The following is a 12,309-nucleotide window of genomic DNA, read 5'->3' as shown; positions in this document are numbered from 1 at the left end:
GCAGAAAACAGAAAAAAATGGGGCTAATTACTCTTCATAACACGAGCTAGTACATAATTAAAATTTGGTAATATATTTTACCCATGGAAAAAAAGTCAAGAAAAAAAAAGAAAAAGTTGAAGTATTTGGTAATTTTTTTTTTATTTTATTTTTTTGTTAGGCTTGATATTAATTTCTAATGAAGTTTGCAAAAGGAACGTATACTAAAAGATACAAAGTACCAGAAGAACAAGAAAAGTCTATGCTACAGAAGTCCCCAGCAAAGACAGTTTACATTGGTTATATTCTGGAAATAAAAAACAAGTGAAAATATTTTATATAGAAAACATCCGATTCATTCTGATTTATTCTAAAATCAGATGAGTTACAGTGTAGTCTAAAACCAAACTGACCCTTAAGAGAAAATGCCATTTTATTTTTTATTCAGTTGTAACAGCGCATCCTGAAAGCCAGCAGACTTCATGTATATATTGTTTTCTTACACTGAGATTCTAAGATGTAAGATGTTACCAGATGCTACCTCCCAAAATCAATTATAAATGGTGTTAAAATTAATGAGGCCTTCAGGCACTGATCTTGCAAAGAATTCGTTGTAATCTGTAGATGTCTTGGAGGTTTTGACATGTCTGTCTAGAGAAGGCAACATGAACATATCAGTACAACTTCTGCACTACACAGACAAGGTAAACAGGGAATTTAAAAATTACTACAACTAATACCAATTAGAAAAGATAATGGTAACTTTTAAAGCTTATTAATTTTACATCTGTTTTGTGCTGGATTTTAGAGTTTGTTTAATTGCAGGATCCCAACATATCTGACTCACATCTCGGCCATTAAAAAAATAATCTGATATCTTTATCATTCAGTATATTCAGTAAATGCAAAGATATGACATCACAACTAGAAGCAGCAAACTAATTACCAAATGTGTTTAATATCCTCTGGGAAATGTTCTACCCCATCACTGACCATTTATCCTGTTAACTTGTAAGACATGCAAGTAACTAATTAAAATTAAGTTTTCTGAGACCTAACCCAATGCCTAATTTTCTCCATTACAGGCAATCCCCACACACATCCCATTACATTTGACTATAAATGATTTCTCCTTATTTTGTTGCCTTGGGAAATATGGCTTGAAGTGTTCCAAAGTACCATGAAAGAAGCTGATGTTTATTTTAATTACAATAATTTCCAAGATGATAAAGGATAATATAAAATTTGTCTTGAAGCTAAAAGAAACCTTTAAATATCTGATCAGTACTTACATGAAAAAAACATTCTGGGGAATATTTAATTAGAATAAAGTTTTTAACAAAGGAAAGTACCTTTCCAGTGCCTTGGATAACAACTATGCGACACAATAGTGTACAAATAAATGGCATGTGATGAGCAGGGAGTGCCTTTGATACACTTGTTACATTAGCAATTCCTAAACTGATTATATTATTTGTAACTAATTTGTAACTAATTTAATAGCAAAATAAATTCAGAAATAAACCGAAATGCATTTAGATGCAAAAAAAACCAAACAAACTCATTCCTGCAAAACAGCCCATGATTAGGACATAAATACTCATTCACCTTGAAAAAAGATGTGCTTGAAACACTATGAGATGGTGTTTCAAGCTGGAGTAGTGATAAAATTTTTAGTGAACAGTAAAGGTGGGATTCCAGAAAGTTAATTAAAAATACACAAATTAATCACTAACATTGCCACTTCTCCCCCTCCAATACCTCATTACTTCAGTTACTGCATTACCATTGAAATTCATAGTCCATATAACTTCAACTTCCTAACATATTTGCTTTTATTAACTTTAAGCTGAGAGAAAATGGGAAAAAATATACAGGAGAGATCATTTCTAAGATATTGAGAATTCTTAATGACAGTGCAGAAGACCACATAATTGAATGGAGTTTTAAAATGCTCCTCTATTTCAAAATAGAGAAATTAAATAGAACTAATCTTGACCGTTAATGCTGCTTAAAAAGGCTCACCACCGAGGCTTAATTTTACTTACATCTCACCAGTCTACATGCAGTGATAAAATCCAGTGTTCTCCTCAGCTGTTAAAGGCATGAGCAGAAGAGAGCCTTATTTTTTCTGCCCATCAATGTAGTATGTGGAGCCAACTACTTATCAAAGAATCATAGCATCATTAAGATTGGAAAAGACCCCTAAGATCATCTAGTCCAACCATCAACTCACTGCACCATGCCCACTAACCACATCCCTCAGTGCCACCTCAGCCTTTCCCTGAACACCTCCAGGGACAGTGACTCCACCACCTCCCTGGGCAGCCTGTGCCAATGCCTCACCACTCTTCTGGAGAAGAAATGTTTCCTAGTATCCAACCTGAACCTTCCCAGAGCAACTTAAAGATATTGTGGTCCAGAGACAGGTAAGTTTCTCTCCATGTTTCACTGTCACCCCCTCAAGACAAAGTAAAGCACAGATCATCAGATACTTTTATGAACAAAATAAATGAGGCTGTGATCCTCTGCTAGGTATCAGCTTTAAATGCATTGCAAGAGTTCTGGTGTATGGTTTTCGTTTCCACTGAAAACTTGTTAATTACATAAGTGACTTTCTTCAGTAGAGAAGCACTGTTTCCAACACAGTATGCCATGCATCGTGATGGGATTGTGCATACAGAAGAATCTGTTTAGCATGTTTTTAGTCTCTCTTCCAAAGAAAATGTAACTCCTGTAATCACATATTCTCCCTTCAGTGTCTTTTAAACATGCTGTCAACGTCCACTAACTTTAACCATGACTGAGAGGAGAGGGTTCAGATGTAATCTGAATTCCACAAGTTATGTAAGAACCAACGGCTAACTACTGAAGGGAGACCAAAATCGGTAAGCTCTCACAAACAAAAAAAAGGGCAGGCAAAGCACAATGATTACATACCCTGCTTGGAAGCAGCTGCTGGCGAGCAGCATGCACATCCTGGCTGGCCCACTGGGATATGCACAACTGTAGCATGGGAGCAGCTTAGAAGGAAGCTGAGCATTTTAAGGACAGCAGTCCTCAGGAAAATCCAGGCTTTGTTAAGGTCACTGCTCAGAGAGCTTGCTTCTCGAACATGTCACAAAACAACTGTCCTTTTGTAGAAAAGCCCTGAAAGCCAAAACCACCAGGATTTTATACATTTTTGATCCTGTTTTGCATGCTTCTCAAGATAGAGCACTTTGCATCAATGAATCATGTAGGCTGTCACTGGAACTCATCAGATGTGCTTTCAACTTCCTTGTCCTCAACAGCTTCAGCAGACTAGAGAACAGGGAACCAGTTTGACTGCCATTGCTGATATTTTGAAGACAGTAACTGATGTATCAAGAAGTATCAGTAGGTTCACATTTCCATTCAGATTAATGGGTTCACAGTCACAGAACACACAATGGTTAACCAAAAACTTTAACACTCCATCAAACAGTATTTGTACAATTTTTATCATATGACACTACCACAGTAACCAGGATTTAGACAAATACTTGTTCCCTAATAACATATTTAGAAGTAAATTAGTCACTGAAATTAGACTTCTATCAGAGTTCGCAATGATGATAACTTAGCCAACAAAGCTTAAAATGATAGGAACAAACAAACTGACTTATTCTCAATGCATTAACTTAATCATACATCTAATTACACATTCTGAGTGTGGGTTTTCTTTTTTCTTCCAGAAGCACGCTGCCTTGGTTCTGGCCAACCTACACTGAAGTCCTGTGTGTTTACACCAATACCACATGCCTTTGAAAACTCTGCCTGCTTCCAACTCATTCAGATGACAGGAAGCTCTCAGCTCTTTAAGGAAAAGCTCTCTCAGGTCTCAGCTGCGGTCCTTATCTTCTTTACTATTTTTCCTAATGAAATCTCACAGTCTTCATGTAGACAGACCCAGAACTGAAGATGGTAATACAAAACATTCACTATCAAATTAAATGAACTAACTACCAAGTACGTATGCCCTAAGAATGGCTGCCAAAAACAAAGCCCTGCTAGAGCATGCCAGTTATGACAGGAGTGCTGTCTTAGAAAAATCAAACCATTTATTTTTTAATTGAGTAGCCTGACTTTTGCCCAAGTAGATAGCACACCTCACTGAAAGAAATAATATAGTAGGGAACAAGAAGAGTTAGAAAAGAACTAAGTTTCTTTTAGTCTTATACGGTGCAGAAAAAGCACTTAAATTTAGTTCTATGCCAATACTAAAATTTCAAAATACTTCAAGACACAGCTGTTCTGTATCTTAAGACAAAAACTCAAAAGCTTTAATCTCTTAAACATTACTCTTGGCTACTATAAGTGGAATAGAACATTTTTTTTTATAAGCAAATTCTTAGAAATGTCATTTCTGAGACCCATAAGGTGCACAAGAAGTCTCCTCTATGCTTACTGTTCTCAGTTCCTGCAGTTTTTAGACATTACCAGGTAAGTAAAAACAGCACTGAAAGTCACACAACTCAGCTTGCAACCTCTGCAAAGGAATATCTGTAGTAAATATATTCTTTTCCAGTTTTTTACTGAATGATAAACAGTGATTACACAACCCAAACTTTGAATCTCAACTACCCAGTATTGCCCCTGTAGCACTTGCTAAGCAGCGCTCCACAGTTTGACTTCAGTTGATACTCCTAAATATAGCTCTGCCTTAACTCCCCCCCACAGTTCACAAGCCAGACAAAGCCAACTTTATGACTCACACCCTGATACAGGCCAAACAAGCCTCACAACACTTCTACAATTTAACACGAAGCATGAAAAAACATCAAAATCTCAGAAAATATTTAGAAAATAACTCCCTGAAACAGCCTTTATTAACAGTCTCTTGACTTGTAACCCTCCCATTTTTGGAACAGATGATTTCTATTTTCCATGCGCAGTGGGGCTGCGAGCAGAATTAATTCCAAACTGGTCTTCTTCACTCACACTCCCATGCCCTCACTGTAACCCCCTCCTGCTTCTCCCGACTCCTTGAAGAAATTCTGGTAGCAGCAGACAATGGAAGGAAAAGAAATATACAAAGTAATGAAAGACTTTTGTGGCTAGCTCAAATGCAGAAGTAGAGGCATTTCACAACCACAGATGGTATTTATTGCAAGAATGCTGTATGCTATGAGCACTGGGTCTATTACACAATAAGATAAACACTTTTTCACATGCGGGTACGAAAGCACATACACTGCTTCTCACTCCATTACACAGGAGGCCCAACTAAGATTAGGAAGTGTTCTAGCAAGACTGTAAAACGTATTCAAATAAATTGCCCTTGTGGATTAGTGGTTTACATTGCACAAACAATGCCGGCTGGGAAAAGGGCTTTTGAATTTGCTTAGGATGTTGCTAACTACAATATTCTCAGAAGCAAAAAAATTTTGTATTATGAATATGATTATCCAGGCAGGCTGGTTGTGTTATTTAAGAACGTGTTGGGAAAAGCACGTTGTTCTAATTGAGACTGCAAAAAAATAAAGCAGCAGCGCTGCAAATGAGGGCTGGCAAGAGCTAAACTACATTAGGAACCAACACCACACACATTTCAAACAACTCCATGATTATCAAAACTGGTAACTTCATAGGCTTATGTAAATTCTTACACCCTCCAATGGCGTGCCAATTCCAAACTTTGGTAGAAGCTTGAGCCAAAAGGCACCTATGAGACATCATTCCTATTGGATTTCTGTTTAGCTGTTTGCTAAGAGGTATGCTAAAGGACAGCATGCTTGATGCTGTGACGGAGATCTACATTCTTTAACTACTTTTGCTATGAAGCCAAAAAGCTGAACTCATCTGACAGTAACTGAGCTCCATCTGACCAGAAGAGGCTGCAGTAACAGCCAGCTGCAAGTACATGTTTTTCAAACATCACTATGTGATGCAAGTATACCATCACACAAAATGTACTTCCTACAAATAACATTAAAGAACTAAAACCTGTTTAAGAACAGAACACTTTTCTGCTTAATAAATACAGATATCCCCCAACAGATTTGATGTATGGCGTCTTCTAAAAATTTGAATTGCTATACATGGATTTACATGTATTTTCAAACATCTGCATAGATCCACTGACATCAGTGTCACAATATCACACAAATATTGTTATACAAAAATAGTTTTTTTTTTTTTTTAAATCATCACACTTCAGTGTCATTAATTAGCACTGACTACAACAACTCAATCCCAATTTTTTTTTTTTTAATACGTGACATGGAAAAAGGGCAGATATCTGCAGAATAACTGTGTATTTATGTTTGTATATACATATACAACAGTTTTTCCTCAGAAAACTGAAATTCTTCAGATGTAACAATGTGTTACCTATGTACCTCAAGGTGACATTTACAGTAAAATGAGAACAGTTAATTTTTTGAGCTCAGTGTGCTAAAATCATTGTGCTTAAATCAGTGGCAGAGAAGAATTTTTTTCTGTGTAAAGCATATGTGAAGTTAATGCTTGTTTTCTGGATTGGTTTTCCACCCATTAGTGCTCTGTGGAAGTTTGCAGTCAGAAATACTTAGAGGGACAATAGCTCCCCAACAGCAATTGAAATGTTCTATTTGTATATGTGAGTAATAAATTGCAAACCTGATTCAAGAGTCACACGCATCCACTGGGAAAGAAGAACTGTTAATACTTTGGCAATCAAATCACACTGCACAGCTTCACATTTCTTGGCCGTTCACTTTGGTGCCCTGCTGTCCTAATTCATTCCTGAACTGATGTTTCCCACTTCAATATGCAGCACGTCATAGCAGCACTCACAGGCTGGATACTCTTAGATATGGAGCTCCAACAGTCTGGAGTGCAAAATCAAAGTTACTTTGATTCATGTATCACAGATCCTTATTTATTAGCAGATACAAACATCTCTTTATACAACTTTCTACCAGGAAAGTTAGATATATCCTCTTAGACCCATGCTTGTAAGAAAGGAGAAAGCACAGAGCTAAATCATAAACAGTCACTTTGCAAGCTACTGATGCTCACTCTCCTTTGAAAGCAAATACTACTAGTTAGAAAACATGTAAACAAAGAAACCAACAGCACAAAAACATGACCCATATAATTTGTGTAAGTAGGCTGAGGAATGGAATATTTTCAGGCTCTTAAACGAAACCTAAAGGAACTTACCCAAAATCAGTTGTGATCTCACTGTGTTGGACAAATTCCTACATACAGCATTATGGATGTGAGCTCAGACAATGGCCTCAGAAATTCACCTATCACCATTTTACATTGGTGGAAGTAACAACTTCAACACTCCTGTTCTCATACAGCATTGAAAAAAATACAAGGTACATTACCCAAATAACTGTTTTCCTTTATGAAACTGAACATGTTCATGTATAGAGGAAGAGACTGAAAACAATGCATCAGTGCTGACTAAGGAAAGTATAAGTACTAGGGAAAATCACCATTCTTGCATATTAATTAAGAGAGACATGAAAAATCACACCCAACCAAGCACTCACATAGAATACTTGGAAATTTTGGAGATAAGCCAGTAAGTATCTGGGATCTAAACCCACAGTTAGCTATTGAAAGGCTGAGTAGCATCTGCCTGGAGGCAATGACTGTACAAGTCAATTCTCTACTCTCACAGAAAAAAAAGGAGTTGTCTTCTGAATTCTGATCCAGGCTACATTCAGCAACGTATATTCATACAATAATAAGCATTGATAAATCTGAAGCCCCAAGCCAAATAAAAATAAAATAATAATAATAAAAAAATAATTACTTCTTTCTGAAGCAAACAGGAGTGATAAACAGAAATGACTGCCTGCACCTCAACCCTCTGTGCAGCCTATTTCTGGATCTTTTCCATTCAGCAGCTCCAGAGCACATGCATGTGAACTTCTTCAGGCAGCAATGGAATGAAATCGCCTTGATTCTTCTGTGTCCTGCTGCTGCCCACAGGCACACAAGTAGCAACAACAAACACCAACAAGTCTGGGCAGTTTTCCTCCTGGTTTGGGAAACCTCAAGCATCAGCAGCACCCATCTGCATACAAATCTTAAGCAATCAGGAATGCTCACCTCAGATTTGGAAGATTATCTAGAAATTAATTTTCATTTTTGCAGATGATAATAGCTAGGAGTTGTTTAAAAACTGATGAACATACTTCACTACATTATCTCCTTTCCTCATGATTTCGGATAACACTCAAAAACTTAATTACTCGAAAATTTTGACATCGCAATCCAGTGTGGTCAAGAGCAAATTTAAAGGCATTTTTGGCCAGAGGAACGTGTGATTTTGTGATAAATTATCCCAATACAGCTCAATTTTTAAATATGACAAAAAACGTGCATACCAGTGGAGAGACTAAACACATTTTTAAGATCTCATAATAACCCCTGAAAATTTGAGCAGAGAACATTCCAGAAGCACTACAGAATTCAGAAGTGGTTTTCTTCAGAAAGAATTACTACACATGTGATTTCCTTTTATAGTCTTAAGAAGCTACACTCCGAAAAACACAGAGAAAAATGAAGCTACTGAAAAAGCCACTGAAAATCTTCAATAGAAACTTACAAAGAAAAACAACCATAACTTAAGGCTTTATAAGGAAACTATTAACCATACATACTATTCCTTCCCAAAAAACTACAGCTACATCAAAGACACAGATGTCAGTATTACATCTCCGACCTCAGACCTGTCTTATTTTTTCGTCTCCATTAATCTATATATGCCCTAGTGATACACTGATATTGGTTCAGAAACAAAATAATTGATCACTTCTATAGCAATCCAGTTTATGAAGTCAAATCCCACGAAATGAAAGTGATTAGCAGAAACGGTAAAGCAAGCTTATCAGCAAAATACACTTCCAGTGTCCCCTGATGCCAGTGCATTAGCTGTGTGCCATGCTATGTTACACTGCCCAGTAAGTACAGGTATGTTCCTCAGCAACGCCATACAGAGAGCAGGAACTGCAGGAGGACAAAATCCACTACAGCAAAGACAGAGCTAACAAAATGGTTGTAGTATCCAGCATAGAAAAGGGCCAAATTACAGATCAACTACTACACCCTTATCTCAAAGAAGCACTTTAAACTATTTATAAAAAACCCCACTGGTAAGAATTCAACATAAATACAACAAAGCCAGGTAAACACAATGGTTCACAGACATAAAAACAGTGTTCAATAATAAAATCTTTTCAATTAAATATCTTTTTCTGATTAATGCTAAATTAAGTTTTTATTTCAATGAGGTTGTAAGATGGCAGTTAGCAATTCAACCTGTAAGTATACCAAAAGCGAAGACAAAGGGTTGAGTTTTCTTTGTTTCATTCACTATTTTCTGCTGATTTCAGTAACATTCTTGAGAAAGACTGCCCTCCTGTGTTCACTGATGGATGCTGAGACTGCCCATTCAGCTCAGATCACTTGGGTTTGGTCTTTGTGGTTTTGGTTTTTTTTGTTTTCTGAATAATCACATTACTGATTCAGAGATCGAAATTAGCCCACCAAATGTTTGCACAGAAATAATGGGCTGGTGCAACAGCAGTACTGTTTCTAAGGCTTTCACACAAGGTGGTAATGCTTGCTAGCTGGCATCAGTCCTAGAAAGCCATTCTGGGCCTTTAAAATGGCACCGCTGCTCGCAGCTGCTTTTTGCTCTTAACAGAGGCTGCTTATTAAAAGCTCCTAAATAGTTCAATGAAGCCCTCAAGGAATAAAATGCTTGTTAGACACCTTGTAATGAGGTTAGCAGCACTAATTCATAGCAGCTCCTCACAATGACTGCAGCTCTACAGCACCTATCTTAGAAATCCAAAAGTATCAATCCCTAATTACCTTGTTCCCATGTTATATTGCTTAAGTTTCAAGAATCCTTCAGTTGCTTTATAAATAATTAAAAATTGAAAGAACACTGTATGGGGAAGCAAGCATTTCAGAAATGGAAAAAAAAACCAAGGGTACTCACAATCATTTGTATAGGAAATGAGTTCATAGCAAGCTGACAACAGGAGTGACTTCTATCTCTGCTTTTAACATCATCATGTGATCTATTCAAGAAAAAAACACTCCTAATTCAAACACTTGACTCACATGGCTAACTGCATTTCAAAATATAAGGAAGTCATCCAACCTCTGAGGAGCACCACACCAATGCAATATTAAAGACAGCAAAAACTTCCTGCAGAATTCAAACACACAGAGCACTGAAGGAAAAATCCGATTTCCGTACATTAGCAAACATAAGGCTACTGCTGTGGTACTTGTGGACAGAGAGCAGGAAACACCTCAAGTTTTTGGATGCACGTTATTTGGAACCCATGTGCACACTATCAGAACAGTTATTCCTATATGCATGTATATATTTATATATCCCCATGTATAAAGCCATGCTTTATAAGTACTGCCACCAGCCTTCTCACAAACATGTTCCTTTGCTTTCACATCAGCGTTTGCTTAAATTACTCAGATGTTTGAATCAGCACAGGAATTGTGGACCTTTCATCCTTTCATCTGCTCATGGCATCACAACAAACACTAATTCTTTTTGCCTACTTAAAAATACGTTTTTGCATCACCTCCAACACCTACTTTTGGTATTGAAACACTTTTTTTTCTTTTGAATAGAAAGAAAACATCATTTCACCTTCAATTTTAGGACAGCAAAAAGGAAAAAATAAGTCCAGGCCAAACATAAATTGCAAAAAGGAATGAAAAAGCTGTTCTGCGCACTTGAAGAGCATGTGCTTGCTCAGCTTTAACTTCTGTGCCCAGATATTTTTTTCCTCCCAAAATCCCTTTTAATATTCCTTTGCCACTTTGAGGATCACCCACAACATTCTTTCTATCCATTTCATCACATCAGAACAACTTTGGTGAAGAGTTCTGAGCGTTAATTCCAATCTTGAATTTCTAATCAATTCCTCCAAAGACAACAAACCTTGTACTGACATTTCAAACTTCTGTATTACTCTACCTATATGCTTCTGTTTATGGAAGTCACATCCAATGTAGAAGTAATTTTCAGCAGTAGAGACTACTCACAGTAGGGTTAACTGTTCATATTTCTTGAGATTTGGCCCAACACAACATGAAAGATGTAACACAATTTTCAGAGTATTTTCTTCTTGACATGATGCAACTGTAGGAGTACTTACTATTTGACAAGCAGATAGATGTATCTATCAACATCATTAGTATTAGCTGGTATTAAATGCTTAAATATGTCATCCTTCCAACTTTTTTTTGTATAATACAGCAATATTGTCACTGTAACATTCTGAAAACCATAATAAATGCATTAAACAATCTTGTATTTTGGTGTAGTTCATATTCAACCGCAAATGAAAAAAATTCTAAATACTACTTTTGATATTTAAAAAATGACAAATGAAGGACAAAACCAGCAATGAATGTAAACAATGCTCTAGAGCAAAACTGTTCAAAATCTGGCACAAAAGGGCATAACTCAGCAATTGCAATGACTTATCATTCAAAAACATGTGCGTGGAAAATGTTCCAAATTTGCCATAGCCGTAACAGAAATAATTTTTAGCACCACAGTTTGAGCAGGCCCATTAAGAGAACTACAATTATCCACATCAGTAGAAATGTCATACTACAGAGCTTCCTCTGTTGCAAAAAAAGTTATTTATAATCCTCACAGTGTACAAACTATTAGACCTTGCTGCAGCCTTTGGCAATTCCTGGCAGCGATGCTTACCTGGCAATACTTCAACTTGAAGATAACAGTTAATAAAGCTATTGTAATCCCTAGTTGTCCGTTACTCGTGCATTTTTTTCCCCATCTCACAATTAAAAGTTCATTGAAAACACAACAATTTGAGTGCCTTCATTTTTTGCACATGCAACATAATTAAAATTACTCAAATTCATCTAGGTTCTCTTTCCTTTAATCATATCAAAACAAATCTCAGTGCATTTTGGAGATGTAAGCATTCAAGCTCTAAGAAATTAAAATGCATTGAAGTCTTACCTAGAACATTTCCTGCAGGCACTTCTTCAAGCTCTTCAAGTTCTCTTCCCATGAGCAAGTATAGATTCTCCAACGTACAGCAAGACATATGAGGTACTAATGGCAGATCATCTGTAGCAGAACACCGGGATGACAGCTACACAGAATAAAACAACCAGTATTGGGTATTTATCACCTACTTCTGATACAGACCTCCTCCTGAAAGCCTCCTTGAGCCTCAAAACTAAGAAATACATTCTAAAGTATTTTCTTTTCATAAATTAGACTTGTATACTTAGTTGTTTCCCTTCCAAGAATTCAGTTTTATAGCAAACAAGCAAATGGTACGT

At 36.7% G+C, this 12,309-nt stretch overlaps 1 protein-coding gene across 2 annotated transcripts in view; it reads right to left on the bottom strand.

Annotated features, from left to right (window-relative positions):
* The window catches only part of EFL1 (elongation factor like GTPase 1), a 58,457-nt gene that overhangs the window by 26,831 nt on the left and 19,317 nt on the right, over positions 1–12,309 (bottom strand). For both annotated transcript variants that reach the window (XM_031587696.2, XM_090148964.1), the window contains exon 15: positions 11,981–12,116. In XM_031587696.2, the coding sequence (XP_031443556.2) occupies positions 11,981–12,116 (136 nt within the window). The remainder of the gene's footprint in view (positions 1–11,980; positions 12,117–12,309) is intronic.

This window comes from Phasianus colchicus, chromosome 12, assembly GCF_987193195.1.
Source record: "Phasianus colchicus chromosome 12, bPhaCol1.hap1.1, whole genome shotgun sequence".
Lineage (NCBI taxonomy): Eukaryota > Metazoa > Chordata > Aves > Galliformes > Phasianidae > Phasianus > Phasianus colchicus.
Note: the sequence above shows the minus strand (reverse complement) of the source record. Positions and strands in the feature narration are given on the sequence as shown.